At 43.5% G+C, this 20252-nt stretch overlaps 1 protein-coding gene across 2 annotated transcripts in view; it reads right to left on the reverse strand.

The window, feature by feature from the left end:
* The window catches only part of LAMA5 (laminin subunit alpha 5), a 346280-nt gene that overhangs the window by 64306 nt on the left and 261722 nt on the right, over positions 1-20252 (reverse strand). For both annotated transcript variants that reach the window (XM_078651602.1, XM_078651601.1), the window contains exons 48-56: positions 17709-17852; positions 14851-15002; positions 14639-14749; positions 12681-12792; positions 11164-11337; positions 8363-8559; positions 8060-8176; positions 3234-3388; positions 550-691 (exon numbers count right to left, since the gene is read on the reverse strand). In XM_078651602.1, coding sequence (XP_078507728.1) covers positions 550-691; positions 3234-3388; positions 8060-8176; positions 8363-8559; positions 11164-11337; positions 12681-12792; positions 14639-14749; positions 14851-15002; positions 17709-17852 — 1304 coding nt within the window. The remainder of the gene's footprint in view (positions 1-549; positions 692-3233; positions 3389-8059; positions 8177-8362; positions 8560-11163; positions 11338-12680; positions 12793-14638; positions 14750-14850; positions 15003-17708; positions 17853-20252) is intronic.

Consider the following 20252-nt stretch of genomic DNA (forward strand, 5'->3'; position numbering starts at 1 on the left):
CACCTAGCATGGAGCTGAACCAGATGATTAAGCATGCCACTTAGGTGGGTGATGGTTAAGAATACTTATTTTGGAATGCCCTCAAAATGTGTGTGGTCTAGACATTAGGAGACCGCCTATAGGACACCTCTTACTTGAACCTCGCCTAACTTAGGTCATGGGTAATACAGTGGAACATCACACTTTTTGATTTCATCACGTATTGAGAGGGGGAAAATGTGATGGACCAATCAAATTGTTACCAGCACCCCAACAACCTCCTCCCCCACTTGCCGCACTTGTTGGCCTATTGCAGTACACCAGTTCCTAAAGATATTTTTCCCTCTCTTAAAAAATGAGAACTCAAATAAGTAGAACCACAGATATTCAAATGCTGAAGGAGATCCATCTAAAAAAAAAAATGCATGCACCTTTCAGGGGCCCATGATATTCAGGCACTTAGACTGCCCACTCCATTTTAAACCCTGAAGCTATTGAATGATGAACAGAAATGCTTCACTTTATGAAGATATTGAGCAGTATGTTTAATCACTGCATGGTACGACCTACCATCAGAGCATCGCTCGCTGCCTGGTGGGCATCCTTTGCGGCTTTCTCTGCATTCTTGACTGCATCGATGATACTGGCGTATGCATTGGAGGCATTGATCGCCCTTTGGATGAACTCATCTTGGTTGGCATCCTGGATCACACTAGAATATAAATAGAAAAAAAGCAGGTGCTGAACTGGATGTGTAAGAAAGAGCTTCTTTCAGTGGTACCCACTTTTTTCAACTATTTTCTTCTGGTAGTTTAAAATGTAGAAACTGGGAAACTGTTGAACAGCCACATAGAACATGTGTTCTGCCCCTTGGTGAAAGACAGGCGACCGCTAACTGGCATACTTAACTTTCAATAAGTAAGACCATAGTAATATGGCTCAGAAAGTGCTCCTGTGGAATAAAAGTGGAATGCCACACAGGGCTGCAGTGTTCAATTACATCACTCATATTAGTCAATTTAACAACATATCTGCAGGCCTGCCACTTCAGCCTGCCACCTGAGCAACACAGGGCAATAGAAACCATTTTGATATGTAAAATAAAAAAAGCTACTTTTTTTATTCGCTAAGTCTATAAGTGGTGCTTCGAACCCCACATAATGTGTAAAAGTGGGTCATATCATTATAAAACTCAAAAGTCCCTGCAGTCACCAGATTAAAGTCAACATTTCACAGTGTCGGCTGGAATAGTTTCTTACTACTGAAAAAGCCCACTTCAGGTAAAAGTTATAATTAAAAAAACTGCCTTGGAGAAAAGTTACAGAGATGATCCACACTCAGTTGGAATATTTTGCTAAAATCCAATTCAGTGATAACTTTGCATAGTGCCTAGTGTAATTTTGAAAAAAGTAGATTTAGCGGAGAACCTGGACAGTAATGAATTCTGTTTGGCCACCATTCCTCCTTTCCAGTGGCACCGGTTAGTTGGGTGAGGAGGAATGAACTAACTTTGAGGACGAACAGAGTTCTCGGCCTATCAAGGGGGTCTCTAATCACTGGTAGCCTCCCACTCTTACTTTGGGAGCTAGGGGAGTGAGAAGGAATTCAATTCAACTGGACTTGGACCACAAAGTGGAGTACTACTGAGAGAAGGACTGAGGCTTGGCCTGTTTCCCACTGTTAGACAATAACTAGAAAGGATTATTTAGCATCAGACCAGCAGGTCTTATGTAGGTAGCCTTCAGGACACAAAGGGCAGAGAAGGATATCCTAGAACAAGCACCAGCAGACCAGTTAGCGCCTGGACCTGGCTTTAAGCCCTTGCGGTAGAGAGTGAGTCCGCCTGCTTCCTAATACTGGCTGTGGTATGGTGCCCTGCAAGTTTCTGAACTTTGGGAGTGACCAGGGGGACAATGCTTAGAAAGATCAGAAGCATTTGAGTCTATTGGCCTGCATAGGAATGGAGCCTACCTTTTCTCTACTGGCCTGTGTAAAGCAGAATGGTTAGGTATTAACTCCTTTCTGATTTTCATTTATGGTGCAAGTTTGGCATCTAGTGGTAGCTTTTGGAAATGCACATACACTTGTATAGATGTTTCCTTGTGCTTTTGATAGACAGAGAAAAGGAGACAGACAGTTAGGGAAGGAGACAGATGGATATCTTTGGTTTTCTTAATTCAATTTGTGTTATTTATCTGATCACATTTTTCAAGTTTTTACTATTTTGTTTTGGAATTTTTAATATGTTGGTTTCTGAGACAAATAGTTTAGTTTTGTTTTGAAGATGCTTACATGTGTAACCCTCAATTTCCCGGGGAAAAACCCTAAGTTGAAATGGGGGTGGGGGGGGGGGGGGTTAAACCAGTAGTTTAACTGAAACTATGTTTTTCATAAGAAAGGCCTCAATTCGTGGTCTAGTAATCCTGAATTACAGAAGAGCTGCATGGAACTTAGGAACATCAGCTCACGAAATTAATCAGGAACTTGGAAAAATGACAAAGCGCATGTCAGCGAAACAAAACACATTAGCCACACTGCAAGGTTTGTCTGCTTATGGCAATGTACATTTGCCACATTTCAAGCCCTGTCTTTCACGCTGTCTTTCACGCTCAAGTTTCTCACGCTCAAGTTTCTCCTTTAAGCTGTGCTCTCACAATTCTAGTAGGTGAGACACCTGTCCATCAGCTAATGCCGGTACAGTCCTGAGAAAGAAGACAAATGCTGAGATACAAAGTCAAAAACTAAGAATTATTTTCCTCAACCCAGCACCTACCATGTGATTCCATCAACACAAGTTGACTTAGACGGGACTTCTCCCTACCTTTATCTATTACTTAATGCCAACGGCGACTTCAAAACCCAAAATAACGTTGTTGTCAATAACCGCACAGGTAGCATACAGGTTTCAACAAAACGACAGGTGTGTATAAAGACAGATCTTGTCATATGTGCTCCAGACAGAACCTTTCCAAAGGTGGACAGTGTAAGAGTCAAATTAGGAAGACTTTAGGGTATCAGTTCTGTAGTAAAAAGGCTGTGGGATATCTTATCAACACTTCCAAAATGTAAAACAGGCCATTAAACCACACAGTGTCATTGTTGCCAGCCTAGCTTTGCTGTGGTCTGTCAGAATGCTGAAACATCTGTTGGTCTCAATGCCAAGGGGACAGTATTGAGCACGTCATTGCATGCGGTGTGTCCAGTACTGCAGGTTTTATGCACATCTCACCAAATCCTTAATTTTCAATTCTCACCTAGAGAGATTCTTGGCCAGTTCATCAAGCAGCTGCGCATGCTCCTCGGCCTCCTCCACAATGGGGATCTTGCTGCTGGCGGGTGAGAAACGCTTTACCTTCTCCATCAATGGAATCCGTGCCCCATCCAGACGAGCCGCCAGCTTTTCATACTCCTGGAAGGTAAGGAAGGGGAAAAGGTCATGTTAGAAGAGGAGGTCCTACTTAACTTCGAAAGTTACCCACCTCCCCATTCAATTGGTGTCGTAGAAAACCAACGTCTACTTGAAATATCCAAGAATTGTCATAGCAACGATACAGATTCCTCTCTGATGACCAGTAGAACCCAATGAATGGCCACCAAGACCAACTCCACACCCGTCAATGGCTCTCTGTAGACCCGGAGGATTTCACCGCCTTCAGCCATCCCACATCCCTCAATGTCCCTTGTTGCATTAACGCATTGAACACCAGTATCTTGTCCTCAAACAAAATAATGTTCAAAAACAAAAATAAAATCTGAGAATTTACCATGTGCTATAATCATGTCCTATTCCAAGTTAAGTCCTTCAAAATGGAACAGTGCATGGGGATTTTGGTGTTTTATGCTTGAAAATCTACATATCACAGTATTCTCCAGGCATTTTTACAAGTGGAATAATGGTAGGTTTCATTCAGTTGCAGTTCATTCATTTATTCTTTCAGGAAAGCCTCCAAACAGGAGCCCATGAAACCCCAGAAGTCCTTCTTCTGAAAACCACCGACCTGAAGAGGATTTCAAATGAATGGCGCAGGGGTAATCCTGATCCCTGTGTGTCGCTTACAAGGAGAGGATAAGCTCCCACCGTCGACTCCCAAAACCCCCTCAATTCAATGCCACTTGAGTGGAATCATGAGCCACCAGACCCCTCAAAGGACTATGGATCATAACAGGGACAGGACATCTCTATTATGAAGGCCATTCCAAATATCTGCATTTATCTTTGGACACATCTTGCTATGTGAAAAAGAAAACTATAACTACAGTTTAGGCCACAAACAGATTTAAATCTTTAGAAAATAGAACAGCACTCGGGAGAGGTAGTTAGAAACAGGAAGCTGTTTGAGAAGACCTGAAAGGGGGTGTTTGGGATAGGGAGGAGAGTTAAACAAGAGAAAGTTCGATGGGACAGACCCACAAGGGGGAGATCTGAAAGATTTTAGGAGAAATATTACAGGAAAAAAGTTGTTGCTCCTCCCAAGGCTGATGCACTTTGAAGTGAGGTCGGGCAATAAGAAGCAGTACTCAACAAATAAAAAAATGAAGAGAAACAAAATCAGTATAACAAAGAAATATGCTCGCTCTCTTTTCAGGCTAACACCTGGCGACACGTCCAACTTTGTCTAAATTGTCAATCACGTTGTCTAAATTAATTATGTCAATGGGTCATGTAAATATGCTAATGAATTCTTCCTAATTTTGACTTCTTCTGCACAATTCATTCCCCACACATTTTAGTAAAGCGATATGGACAAGGGATCATTTTCTGCTCCACTTAAGTAGGCCCATGCTGGATAATGAATCTGAATAGCCGATAGGGCTGGGGCAGAGTCTGTCATGTCTCGAACGACCATCCCGGTTGCATCCTTAATTTAAAATCTCTACCTATTAGCAGAGACTGCTTCTCCCACCCAGAAGATACCATGGTCGTCTTGCAGAGACAGTTTGTTTGTTCATGAAAGTACCTGCTGGATGGTAGTGAGCAGAGACCAAGAAATTGCTGCAAATAGCCAATCAAATACTGTGAAGGGAGACCTCACTTAAAGTTCACACCCAAAGCTCATTATCTTGTCTTTTTTTACTGTAGGGAACTGGGCTCTTGTTGCAGTTAAACCCTCCCCCCCCCGTATGTTGCCCCCTTTTTAGCTGCTAGATGCTGATTTTCGACTCTGGTAGTGCAACAAGTTAACTAGACCTCTGTGCCAGTGCTCCTTCCCTAAAACAAAGCAAAGTCTAATTGTGCTACAATTGGCAAATGACTTTAGCACCCCTGTAAACCCCTAATGAATGGTACTCCAGGGGTACTAAAGAGGGTCTCTATGGCTGTGGCAGATCTTATGCCACCCTAAGAGACCCACATACAAATTCCAAACAGACTGCCAGTGCAGGCTGCGTGACATGGTGCAAACCATGAGGGAAAACACTCCTGTGTGTCATGTCAAAGAAACTGCATCTAATATATGCAAGTCATACCTAACAGCAGGCTGTTGAGCCCTAAGGCAGTGTGCATTATATTTTATGTGAGGACATATCTGCATGAGCAGATATGCCCTGTGATGTCTAGTTCTATTACTAGATATTGCAAGTAATCAGAGAAGCCATTTTAAAAGCATGTGATGGACAGCGGTGAAAACGTGTTCCCCCAGTTACATGATGGCTTCAATTGCAGTAGGGATGTTTGGTATCAAACATCTCATACTACTGAATGCACATTGATTCCAGTGTTGGATTTATTTATACATGCACACAGAGGACACCTCAGAGGTGCCCCCAGAAAACCTACCAGCTCCTGGTGTGTTGGTTGACTGGTATCTGCCAGCCTAACACCACAGACGAGTATCTGACACCCAAGGTGACACCCTTTGCTCTCAGGTCAGAAGCAAAGCCTGCTGGGGAAGAGAGTGATATACCCCCCTCCCACAGAATAACCTGCTGATTACTATTCCAAGGCAGAAGCTACTGCCTTTGAAATGCGAGTCTGGATCCCCTCACGGGACAGGAAGCCAACCCCCTTTGTCCAGAGCCCTTTAGCACCCAGACAGGTGGGAAAATTAGCTAGTACAGTAGGCATGCCCACCACCAGGCTAATACCACTGCTAAGGTGGCCTAATCTGAGGTGGACACAAATTTTCAGAGTTAGCCATCTCTGTGTTGGCAAATGTAGGGATTCTGGGACAGGGTTATGCCCACTTCCCACAGGAAGTGGTCATACAGGTGGCATAGTGACCCCAAGGGAAAGTACATCATTGGCTACTACCACTCTTTCCCCTTAACGCCCCTAAATTGAGTATTTAAGTATTTAGGTGACCCCTTGATACCAGATATTAACCCCTTCGACGCTCGTGGAGGAACGGTTCCGTCACGAGCGTCGGTTGGGCTGTGCTCGTGACGGAACCGTTCCGTCACGACCACGCCCGTTTTAGAATCTTCAGCACAGCACGAAAATTCGCGCCACGCTGAAGTGGTTACGATTTCAATGATTCAAGAGAAGGAGTGGACAAAGAAGAGTCCTGTCATGAGAACCAAGGAGCATCGACTGACTTGGTGCCAACCCTGCCACCCTGACTGCTGCCTCCAACAATCGTGGAAGGAGCAGACTTGTCCTGCCACTATGCAGTCTCCTAAAAACCAGGAGGGTTGCTATTGCTTCGCCAATTGCCTGAAGAAACTCCCCTGGAGTAGAAGAGCTACGCCCCTGCAGTCGCAGGCACCAAATTCGAAGGGTGCTGTTCACCGAGTAGACACCCCCTGGCCAGTATGATGCAGCAGCTACCCAGGAAGAGGACCCTGTTCTCCTGAAGGTCGGATCCGTCTCTCCCCTGAGGGTGGGAGGACACCAGGACCAATACCCGGGTACAGGCCCCGTGCAGCAGTCAAGGCTTGTCGTACCCAGTCCGGACACCAACGCCGAGGAAGACCGACCTACACATCAAGGAACTTCAGGGAAAGTGAGACTGACAACGTGAGCTGCCTTGCTGTCCTGTTCGCCCCTCTTCTGCAAAACTAAGGCCAAGACCTGAGCCTGTGACCACCACCACCCAACGCCTTAAAGCACCTATGCACCTGTGCTCCAGAGCACGAGTCCTAGGAAGGTGATGGTGCCAACGGGGTCCCCAGCCTACAAGAGCTAAGCCCATGCTTGGGTTTGCCCGGACTGGAATTCTAGTCACCACCTGCAGCCTCTTTCTGCAGGCCCCCTCCAACTGCGAGAAACCCCAGCACCGGAACCGAAGCCAAAAGACACCACTGCACCCGAGCCCCACATCCTGAGGAGAAGTGGACCAAGGGTGTCCCTGTGTGACCGAGGATCTTAAGGGTCGAGTCCCACTGTGGGTTCCTCTGGACTGGTTCCCCTGTCTCAGCTTGCAGCCTTTTTGTAACCCGACTGTTCTCCAATTGAAGTGAATGGGCCATCCAACGCCGTGACACACCGGAGGTGACCTGTTGATGTGGCTTTGGACCTTGCCCAATACTCACCCTAATTCCAGAACAGCAGTCCTATGAGTTGCTGACAAGTGCCCAAATGCAACACATGTTTTTCCTCCATAGAAGACCAGTACCGATCCAGAAAACGCACTGCGACCATTTTTGAACACTAAAAATTAATAACTCGAAAAGTACTTACCAGATTCCGATGATCTTGGGATCTCAATTTATATAAAAGTACGTGTAATTTTAAAAGTTGGTGTTGGATTTCTTTATTGAGTGGGGTCTAACTTATTGCCTTTGTGTGTGTAATAAAAGCTTAGCAGTACCCTATGATATCCCTAACTGTTTGCCCACACTACCACAACATTGAGCATTTAGGGTGTCATTTGTGCCTCTGTAATTCCTTTGGGGAGTGCTTGAACTCTTTGCACGATAGACCTCTTTTTGGTATATCATATAAAGAGCCAGTTTCCTACATTCACAATACATTTTGAAAGACAATGCAGACAGTATCTTTAATTCAGTGTTACTGGACCTGGTAATGAGTAAATCGCTCAGACAGCACAGCCTCTATATGAATGTCCAGAGCACCAATGAACGTTGAGAACACATTTGTTCTGCTAGGTGCAGATGAATGCATCACAGATTGGCCGCTCACCTCTTTCACCCGTTCAATCATCTGCAGAAGGTCCGACACCTGGATCAGAGCATCCTCTGCCATCCTCACTGCATTCTGCACTTGTGCATACTGGTCCACGAGGTCTTTGCTCTTTTGCTGAAAAAAATGAAAAAAAGTCCAGGTCTTTTAAGATGGAACGATCACTTCAATGCTACAGAACAAAGAAATAAATAATATTTCTAGCCATTAATGTTAAGACAGGCTCACAGTTGATAAGAAGGTTTTCCTGAAAATTAGAGTATGTTTCTGACGACTGGTGAGGAGTTGGATGTGTGCTCTCACCTGACTCTCCTCCAGGCTGTTCTGATTCAGGCCATTTAGGTCGTCCGCCTGCCTGGTCTGGTTCACAGCCTCATTTAGGGCATCCCGCAAGTCCATCAGCTCAGAGCTGTATTGAGACAGGCGATCCTGGATGTCATTCATCAGCTCCTCGTTGGCATCCAACTTATCGAACATTTCATTCCTGACCCGATCCAACACTGCCCCAGGAAGACAAAAAGAGGCTGATGAGTTTCCGGTGCAAGGAGGTTGTGAAATAGGGAGAAACAGGACCTAAAACAAGCTTATAGCAAAACAGACACATAATCAGAATTCATTAAGGCAGCTTCCCACCCAGAAAAAGCTTTCTGTCTGTGATATTTGTATAGTGAATAAAAGAGGGCGTGGCATATGCCAGGAAGGAACGTAGGTGGGGGAGGGGAGGTTCTCAGTGGGCATTCGGAGTAGTATTGCATCTCAACATTTGTGTCCAAGTCCCAATCTTGGAAAAAGAGCATTGTCAAAGTGTGAGGGATGGCCCATTACTCGATGACTAGGATGATCCATAGGAGGAGATTTAATTTAATTTTAATTTAAAAGCTTATAAAGCCCAGGAATCACCCCCAAAAGGGTATGTTCGTGCTGAGGTAGTGCGAGGCCATGGCTACAGACAGTTAAACCACAAAGAGTTCTATTTTCAGGAGTTTCCTGAAGCGCAAATGATCATCACAGCTTCGAAGTGTATGGGGTAAAAAAAATCCAAAGCCGTGGTGCCATATAAGAAAAGGCTTATCCTTAGCTTATGTAGAGCCCGGTCAGTTTCTTCACATATACCTCCCCTTGCATATTCAGTATCTAGTTGCGTGACTGCAGCTTCTAGGGCACATTATCTATACAGTTCTTTACATACCCCTCAAGCCAGCACCATTCCAGGGATAGGCACAGGTACGCCAAATGAAAATTGGCAATTGCAGCAGTTTTCTCCCTCCATGCTGGTCAATGGACCGGTTTGAGTCTTGCTTCCTATGTCTTAACCTGAACTCTTCATTAAAATGTGACTGCTCAGCTAAGAGCAGATGGACTGAGAAAGCTGGTATCCAGCAAACCTTCTTCTTGGTCCCTACTGACCTCTCGATCATCAACGGGGCACAAATAGGATCACGTATGGTGCTGGAGAGGGACTCGTTCATAGAAAGACTCCGGCTGCTCCTTGGGCACACTAGTGGCTTAAAGTGCTATAAAACTGTTAAAATATAATACCACGAGGGCACCCAGGGAAGGAGGCAACACACCTGGATAGTTCATAGGACAATTTCTTCCTGGCTTCAGAGAGGAGTTGGGTGAGAGAAATCATGACCTCTTATTAATGACTGCCTAAATACATGTCACCAAGACTACTGTTGCGAGTCCTAGATTATCAACTAATAAATAACTACCAAATGTGCCAAGTGTAATTAAATTAGATTGATCCAATATGACAACACTAACATTTAAAAAAATGATTACATCAGGATTAAACTCAGTTCATAGCCATGCAAACGACTTACTGTGTTTTAATTGGAATTATGTTGGCTATTCTATTCAGCGTCTAAGGAAATCTTGACAAACTAACCCTCATTCTAAGTTACAGGACTTCTATATGATTGTCCTAATTGGAGTATTCTATGGATTATTTAGAGGACCCCTTTTTTCAAAGGCAAATAGGGCTTACATGAAATACTCCATAAGCAATGAGAGTTTAGAAACTTGCCTGTGATCAAGCTGGGCGTACATGTTGTTTTTAACTTTGATGTGGTTGTATATAAAATCAGTCGGGCCATCCCAATACTTTCGGCAACTACACAGTTATTCTTGTGAGTGTCATTCATTCAGCCATAGATAGTTAAATGTCCTTGATTTACAGATCTCTGTCTTGGGTAACAGTTTTAAGCAGAAAGTCATGCTTAAAGCGCGGGTTATTTTATGTTAATCTACATGTTCTAATGGATGGTCAATAAATAATCAGTATGAGAAACTGAGTGAATACACAATGCTGATGAATTTAATTGCTAATTTCCTTAATTCGGCCATTAAATATGTACCTGATTCTTTGAACTTTGATACTTTGATCTAATATTCAGAGAATTAAGTAATTGATATAAATGGATTCTGATTTGCAGGTGTACACCAATTTTATAAACTGATAATAACAAACATGTAAAATTAATAATACAACTAATTTCAATTAAATCACATGAAGATGAGAACATCTAAAATTAATTTGGTACTTCCACTAAAGCCCAGGTCTGGAAAAAGTGTCCGTAGTGACATGGAGTGTGGGTCCCTCTCTAGCCACTCGTGTCTTAAGGCACAGTGGCTGGTGAAACTAGGCCTCCAAGTCATCCTGGTGCAGCTCGAGAAACCACAGTGGCTGTCACCATTATAGTGTGTACTACTAACATTGCGCAAGCCAGGATTGTAGTTATTTTTTTTGTTTTATCTATTCATTGTGCCATCATCTGCCTGAACTTTCTTGTGCCGCACCTAGCTCCTAGAGTTATTCCTCATAGTGAAACCCTGCAAAATGTCTCTTTGGCAGCATCTACCCCATACATTTTAATCCATGTTGAATTCAATTTGTCTAACCCTCAATAAGTTGGGTCCCCTCCAATGAGGAGGGCAATTGAGGAAGCTGCCGTACAACCTTCAATGAAGCCAGTGAGAGCAAAACCACTTGATACAAGAATGTCACATGCAAAAGGGGATAAGCCCAGAAAAACGTTATACTCAAATCTGCTACATGGAAACACCCTCTGCATGGAAGCACCCTGTGCAGTTCTACTCACACTTCTTGGCTGCCTTCAGCTCGGTTTCGGCTTCCTCTCTCCGGTTATTGAAGTTCAGCTCTTTCATCTCCTTCATCATCCTCTCTATCTCTGCCATCTTCTGACGGAACTCATCTGTTGTGGTGATGTTGGTGCCATCCATTTCTCCGACTCGACTCATCTGGTCTGCGAGGTCTACAAGTTCAGAGATACCACTTGTTATGGCAAAGAGGACAAGGGATCCTCTAAATGGGGTTATGCAAGTTTAGAAATGATGGGCAAATTTAATTTGGATTACCGTTCTCACCAATTACAGCTAGGAGCTTACTCTAAACGGTACATACGTATGAAGCCGGAGCGCTCAGAGACGGTATATAGTTAAAGATAATATGGAAAAGTATGGGTTTGTGAAGTTGCAAAGTTTCTTGCCCACCAACTTTGTGAATATTTTCTTTAAACTTTGAAATCTTTGTGAGTGTCAAGAAGTCTGAGAGGTTGAAAGAAGCAGACAAAATCTTGTACACAGAGTATGATACACAAAGTATGACAGCAAGAAAAAAAACTGCATATAACTCACTTTTTGTGCACAGTATCTTTGCAAAGCATGAATGTGAAGTTATGAAAATAACAACTTTCACAAGGTTCAAAGCTTGCAGGGAAGACATTTACAGTTTGCATACCACGATCCTTAATACCTGCACACCCCCAATTTGCTATTGTCTGAATATTTAGAGAGTCCTAAATCCTTGCTGTTCAGAGCCACTAAGAGAGGTGAAATTGAAATGAATTTAGAATGGTAATCTAATAACTGTAGATGCCTCGGTGGAGGGCCTGTCCACAACAGATGAATTTGTTTATAGTGTACATATGATGAAAGTGTTGTTTGTCTTGAAACAGCTTCAACAGCTCCCCCTGACCATCAATCTTAATCCTACCTAAGGCATGGCCACAGAGTTAACCACTCCCATTGTCACAGCTGTATTACCCTACCTATAGAATACAGATAAATGAGGCGTCAATGTTCACCAAGAGCAAACAAAGGGTTCTACCACAATACCGAAAAAATGATGCTATGAAGCGGACTAGATTTAACCACACCTAGGAAAATTTGAATAAATATATGGGCTTGTCCCTTATGCTTATATTTCCTTATCACAAATGTGAATAGATTAGAATCAGTGGAAAGTGGCGTAAATAATACAACAAGGAGGACAAACAGGAGCAAAATGTTTTCCGAGGAGGGCACCACATAAAACAAGGAAAATCATAGATACTGGTGAAACATCATACAACTAAGAGGGAATCCTAAATAATCTTGCTCTATTTTTTCAAACTAATTTCAAACTCAATTTTTGAAAGTGGGGTCAATTGTTTCTTCCTTTATCACTAGTGTGATAGAATCAATGTCCAGCTTTGATTCACACTCAATCACTTCACCGACACCTTTATCAGCTCGTACCGTCCTATTTGCAATTCCGGATTACCCTGCAGCCACTGGTTCTTATGGGTACAGGTAACTTGACTGCTTGCACACTTACCAAGGATGTGCTGGTGAAGGTCCTGGATTTTCTTTAGCAGCTTTTCCGCATTCTCGTGGGTGGTTTCTGTACCATTCTTGATTTTGTTGGCTGTTAGGTTGGCCAGCGATGCCTAGAAATAAATAAACCTTTTTGAAGAAAGGCTTTCCCATGAAACATATGCAGCAAATCTGAAGCCCGGCCTACATTAAACACTTGTCTAATGATTATATTAAAGACTTGGGGATTTATACAGGATACGCCTCCAATCTAATCATTATTAAGCACTTTGCTGCTTACAATTTTTCCAGCCTAGGGTTAACCAATCCTAGAGTAAAAGTTTGGGAGGATGGTGTTTAGTTTTTCCCTTAAGGATCAGGTTCTTAAGAACTTTTGCAGAGCAATCAAGAAGTAAATCAGCCATCGATTATGTGTAAGTGCCTGAGGAGAACTGGATTTTAGGAACGGCAGACAAGGAGAGCCCAGAGAAAGCATACAGGGTGTCATTGCTGTTTTTTATATTTTCGAAAACTTATTTCAAGGATTTGCCAAGTATGCATTAGCACATGATGTAGCTTACCTTGAATTTTTTTTTTTTTTTTTTGCAGTTTTATATAGCGCGAACTAGACCCGAACCGAATCAGGTATCAGAGCGCTTTACATTTTTACGTTTTTCCAGTTACTTTCATTTTAGGCACGGGGAGATTAAGTGATTTGCCCAGAATCACAGGAGGTTTTGGCGTCGTTACCGAGACTCGAACCCAGTTCCTCCAGGTCCGAGGTCGAGCGCCCTAGCCGTTAGGCCAACTCCTCTCACTTTCAGTGGGAGCCAATAAGTCCTTCAAAGTGGGTGTGGAGGGTGAATTACATTGGCCTTGCCAACAAAAGTGAAAAGTTCTGAACTCTTTTTAATCTTATGACAGACTAAATGTAGGTGATCGAGCATATGGAAGGAGTAGTTCCTTGCCTGTAACTCCAGTTCTGGAGTAGGGGTATCTCTGTTATAGTCATAATCTTGTGAATAGTCCCGCCGATTTGTACGTGGACCCTGGAGCAATCGAAATAGTCTCTTAAGTTGTCTTCTTCTGCAGTCCTGCATAGACACTTAAGAGAAATTCGAAGACAAATAATGCAGCCTAAAACTACAAGGCTACAATGGCCAGCACTTCCTCTTGAAGTGAAAAGGATAGCCAAATAATATTAAATTTAACACACTTTGTTAAGTTTCACACTCAGAGAAACTTCCCTTCACAAAAATCCTTTGTAATGATAGAGAGGATGGGTTGGACAGACAAGGCCCATAGGCTGTCATTATGTGTCTGGAAAAGGGATACAGTGCCTTTAAGGAACTTTCCAGAGACCCCCGGTATCCCAGGATGCACAGCCAAAGGCCTTTTACTTTCAGTTCTTTTTTCCGGCTCCTGCTAGCAGGACCCTGGAGCATTGAGCTCTACCTTTTTGGGTATTACTTCAATTTTTGGCACTTTTCCAGTGTTTTGAGTGTTTCACTCGATGTCTGGGGTCTTCCTCTTCCAGTTGATGTGCTTTGTAGGCAGTTTTGCCACCTCTTTTTGTCGAAAAATTCCAGCTTTGTTCGACAACTTGCACTTTGAAGGGATAACATTAATGTTTTCATTTTCGTCCGGTGCCAATTATTTTAGGTGTTTATTATATAGCGTTAATCTGACTGACAAGTCAGAGCGAGTCATCGAAAATGTGTCTTGGGATTCCAGATTCCTTGATCGGTTGAAGGCATTTCTGGAGAGTGGAACATCCTCAAAAGGATTACCTGTTCGAGTACATACCAGATATACATTTTTCTTTCAGGCAGACGATGATGATTTAAAAAAACACTGTGTTTTTATAACCCAACCCCAATGCAGCCTACTGCAGATACAATGTGGAAATGGCCCAAAAAGCTAGTCCGAGAGCCTTGACACACGAACAACATTACAGCAGCATTAACAATAGCATCTCACCCTCTCATCCAGAGCACTGATGTCCAGAGCAAGGATCCCAGTTTGATTCTTGAGCCTGTCTGCCTCTTCTCTGGCGGTGTTGATTAGGTACTGGTACTGAAAGAAAAGGTTCTGAAAAAAACATCAAAGTAGTAAGAAGGATACAAGGAGGAGGAGTGTGTTTATAATTGCAAAAAGACAAGCACTGGAAGCTCCCTTCACCCAGCACGTACTGTGGCATTCTCAATGGAGCTGTTCAAGCCGCCCAGTCGGTTCCAAGCGATGGAGCTAGCACTTAAGTTGCCAAGTTGGTCCCGGATCAGAGGGTACATGTCCTCCATTCTGTGCAGGTCTTGCAGCAGAACCAGAACACAGCTGTCACAAGCTGTAAAGGGGAAGAGAAATCACGTATTTAGCATCTGGGGAACAACAGCATACAATAAAAGAAACTCCAAACTCAGAAGGGCTACATGTTACAAGGGAAATCCAAGCTCTCTTCCGAGGACACTACAGCCACTCAAAGGAGTGTGTAGAACAGTCATTGTTCCCACACAGCCATTACTTATTTATGCATCAACGTCCAGGATTTCCAGGTGCCCGACAATCACCACTCCTCTCTCCAGCAAGAAATGTCTACTCTGGCAGGAACAACAATCACTAACCCTGAAGCCCCAAGCAAAGAATGTGCTGTGATTGCTGGTGAATCATGTTTACCTCTACTACACAACACCTACTCCACCCAGGCATGGTCACGCTAAATGCCACACCACCCACTTAAAACTGATCACGTCACTTTCTAGTTAAAAAAACTTGAGAGAGGAGAATAGACAGACATACACAGGCAAGAGACAAACAGGTAGATTCATCAAGCATTTTTGTGAGCGCAAACGGTGCGAATCGCAAAATTCGGCCGTTTGCGCCCGCAAAAATGGCATTTGGAATTCATCAATGGTTCATGAACTCGCAATTTGAAAAATCGCAAATAATTGCGATTTCTCAAATTGCGATCGCATTTAAGGAATCTCAATTAGAGATTCCTTAAATGCTATTTATGAACCTTGTACAAATTGCGAATTCGCATTTTTGGGCCGCTATTTACTGCGAAGTCAAACCTCGTGGTAAATAGCGGAAACTTAGAAAAATGCACTTAAGTGCCTTTTTCTAAGTTGTATGTTACACACACACATGTCCTTGGGACATGTGTGTGTGTAACACCAGCATCCAATATCATTTCAGGGGTGCAACAGGGTGTCCTTTGGACACCCCTGCACCCTTGACATCGCAAACTCAATATGCGAATCGCTAATAGCGATTCGCACATTGATATCTCTTCCCATTCATTCCTATGGGCCTTTAGGCCCATAGGAATGAATGGGGAGTTATTCCTTATTTGCGATTAGCAATTAGCTAATCGCAAATAAGGAAGCTGTAGGAATCGCAATAAATATTGCGATTTTTACATGAATCCCGTTTTGCGAGTCTGTAATAGCGATTCCTTATTAATCGCTATTACAGACTCGCAAAACATGCCGATGATGAATCTACCTGAAAGACAAGTAAAAAAAATGCATACTTTGTATAAAGACCTACCCTTAGGTCATTACATCACACTGGAGTACAATTATGCTACTATTTTATTTACTTAATGTAGGAAAGTGCCCCTTTTTGACATGGTCAACCCCACGTTTTGTCTGGTATTTGATGCAATGTTTGCAGAAGAGCACTGGGTTCCTGCTAACCAGGTCCCCAGTGCCAGATCTGTTCCCTAAACTGTACAATTGTTTGCCCCAATTTGCAACACCTTTAGCACTCCCTGCTAGTCCATAGTAAATGGTACTCCTGGTACCTATGGCAAGGAGCCTAAAGAGGGCCCCAAGGGCTGCAGCATATATTGTGCCACCCTAAGGAACCCCTCACCAAACTCATGCCACTGCAGGCTGCTTCTCTTGGTGTAGACGAAAGTGAAAGCACAAAATGGCACACAGCCCTGTGTGCCATGCCTACAGACACTGCTTGCAGGACAGGTAAGTCACCTCTACAGCAGGCCTTACAGCCCTAAGGCAGGGTGCATTATGCTACATCTGTGGACATAACTGGATGAGCAGATCTGGCCCTCTGCTGGCCAGTCCAATTATTGTCAGTATAAGTGACCAGAGAAGCCATTTTAAGTATATGGGCTGGGTACCGGTCAAAAACGAGTTTTACAGCTACACGAGGGCTTCACTGAAAATAAAGATGTTTGGTGTTGGACATCTTGTATTAATAAACCCACACTGATGGATTTATTAATGCATGCACCCAGCGGGCATCTTAGAGGTGCCCCCTGACAACCTACTAAGTACTAGAGTGGTGGCTGACCGGTGTAGATCAGCATGCCACCAGACCGGGTTTGGACCCCCAGGGGTGACAGCCTATGCTCTTGGGATGTCAGGTCCCATAAGTCGCTGTGAAGTACCTGTTTGCAGCTTTTTGAAAACTATAAACATTTCTATCTCGAAACTCACTTTACTGATTTTCATGATCTTGTCGCCAAATATTATATAAAGATAAGTGCTATTTGTATACATTTGTGTCGTATACATAATTTATTGACTATTGTGTGTATTTGCAGAATCCTCTCTGATAAACTTAGGGCTGCTCAATCCCCCTAGAAGAGCACCTTGGGAGTGTCCACTTGAAATGGATACCTAGACTCTTGCACAGTATACCTCTTTTTGGTATACTATGTAAAAAGCCAGCTTCCTACATTAAATATGCAGCAAAGGTGGCTAGCAGATTCCAATGCCAGTGACAGATATTCAGAAAGAAAGGATCATTGCAGACAATGACTCTAATGTCACAAACTCTATGGCTATGAATACAACACAGTTTTTTACCTGGAATGCAACATTCAGCATTCTTATTTTTTTATCTCTTGGTTTTGTTGTTAGCATTTGACTATCTACAGTGGTATGTTGTCTTGAAATTAATCAGAGTAGCTCTAAATAAACCCTGGGTCCCTCATTCTGACCATGAGGCAGGCTAGCCCCGTTCGAATCCCCCTCCCCCCAACCAATCCGTGAGCAGAAGGCCAGGACACCGAATTACTTACGTTCACACTTGACGAGATCAGGCCCTTGGGAAACAGGGATAGCGTGCTGTTGAAGGCATGTGTCGCACTGCTTCCCAGTCAGCCCTTCTGTGCACTTGCATTCTCCAGTGCGAGGGTCACAGGAGCCACCCTTACACACACACTCTGTGAGAAGACAAAAAGCAAAATATGTTTATCAAAGGAAGGTAATAGCATCACAAAGTTGCCACTGGGGGTAATGGTTTATTCACATTGTTCTTTCACCCCTATATCTGTTTAGTGTATCTGCCAGAGATCCCGTTTAACTTCCAAGTGCAATTGTGAGGGTTCCTCTATCCAGAATCATTTTATACTTGCTTAATAGGGGTTTGTCCATGCTTTGGGACATATGTGAATGGAACATGGAACACAAACTGTTCAGAATGGCCCATTCTTTGTCAATGAGAACAAATCAAAATGGAAGTGGTAAGGGTGAAGCTGTGAAATATGTAAAGGTGGAGATAGCAAAGAGAAAGCATTTTTAAAATCCCACAAATCATTAATCACTGTCAAAGTTTGGGGACAGCCAGGATAATAACTGAGGCTAAGGGGATGCACTGAGCTACAACAGGTAAAGTTAAAACCAGAGAAAAATGGACCCAGTGGTCTTCCCCAGATAATGCTGTCTGTTAATCCTACTATTTCTTTATGTCAGGGCCTCCAAAGACCACCCAGTATTTATTTATTTATTTATTTATTCAAAGTTTTATATAGCGCGAACAAGATCCTTACAGATATCAGAGCGCTTCACAAAGACAGGGCAGGGGCAGTAGGAATGAACAGAGATAGTGGGAGCAGTATAATAGTCACTAACATGGTAGGATAATAATAACATACATAAAACATCTCAATATACAATCAGGTAAAAAAGTTATATAAGACGGCACAAGTCATTGATCCCACTACAGAGGTGTTCAGGTACACCTTGGGTGTGTGGGTGGCTTATACCAAAGTCCTAGTATATAGAGAACACTGAGTGGGGGCATCGGGAGAGTGAATCAGTAAACCAAAGTGTATCATATATTGGTCGGTAGTAAGAGAGTAACGTAGTAGTGTCCCCACCAAGTAGAAGTATAGTGCCAAAGGACAAGGTGAGCAGTGATACAAAGCAATGCAGAGTCTCTGATCCAGCCCCTATAAGGTTCAGGAGATCTTGGCCAGAAGGATGGTTTTCACCTCTTTCTTGAAGAGTGCAGTGGAGGAGATAAGCCTGGTTTCAGGAGGGAGCGCATTCCAGATCCTAGGTGCCATTCCTGAGAAGGAGCGCTTGTATGTTTTCTCTTTCCGGAATCTACGAGGTTTCAGGAGTAGATTTTTTGCACTTCTATTGGATCTCGAACCTCCTGATATAGACAACTTTTGAGCGAGGTAGTTGGGTGCATTGTGGTGCACGGCCGCGTGTGTCATAACTGCAATTTTTAGCTGTATTCTGGCTTCAAAAGGCAGCCATTTTAGAGACTTTAAGTCTGGGGATATATGCGAATGTTTTCTTGAGCCAGTAATGAGTCTCACGGCAGCGTTCAGGGAGGCTCTTAAGGGTGCTGTTGTGGATAGCGGGAGTCCGCTGAGGGCCACAATTCCGTAGTCTATTCGAGGGATGACTAAAGCTTGTACAGCAGTTCGGAAGTCTTCGGCAGGGAGGAAGGGTTTAATTTTCCTCAGTGTGTTGAGTTGGAAATTAGCTCCTTTTGTGGCTTTGCTAACGTGCTGCTGCATGTTGAGCTTGGCGTCGAGTGTGATGCCTAGGGATTTCGCAGAGTCCACAATGGTAGGATGGACATTGAGTGCGGTTAGGTTATTGAGCCAGGTTTGGGTGGTGGAAATTTTAGCCGGGGGTGAGATGAGTAGGAACTCAGTTTTCAGAGCATTTAGTTTGAGGTGATTATCGGCCAGCCAAGATTGAGTGTTGATAAGCGTGGAATTCAGATGTTTGATATCTTCCGGGGATTGTAGCTTTAGGTAAAGTTGTGTGTCGTCAGCGTACATATGGAATTGGACATTGGAGGCTTGGAGCAGGGTGGCGAGCGGTTCCATGACGAGGTTGAACAGTGTGGGGGAGAGGGAGGATCCTTGTGGAACACCTAGATCTGCAGGCACGGGTGTAGATAGCACATTGTTGATCTTGAACTTCTGAGACCGGTTGTGAAGGAAGGACGAAAACCATTTGAGAACAGTTCCCGATAGACCCATTCTAGTGCTTAGCAGCTCCAGCAAGTTCTCATGTTTGACCGTGTCAAATGCTGAAGAGAGGTCAAGAAGGATGAGGAGGCAGGACTCATTGCGATCAAGAATTTGGAGGGCGTCATCAATTATGTGTGTCATAGCTGTTTCTGTGCTATGTTTCGCTCGGAAGCCTGATTGATGAGGGTTGAGGAGGTCAAATTGATCAATGTGTTTTGTTAGTTGGAGTTGGACACATTTCTCCAGCAGTTTGGCCAGGGTGGGGATATTAGTGATGGGCCGGTAATTGTTTAGGTCAGACGGATCAGCTGTAGGTTTCTTGAGTATAGGCGTGACTTGCCCCAC

This window comes from Lissotriton helveticus, chromosome 7 (genome assembly GCF_964261635.1).
Source record: "Lissotriton helveticus chromosome 7, aLisHel1.1, whole genome shotgun sequence".
NCBI lineage: Eukaryota > Metazoa > Chordata > Amphibia > Caudata > Salamandridae > Lissotriton > Lissotriton helveticus.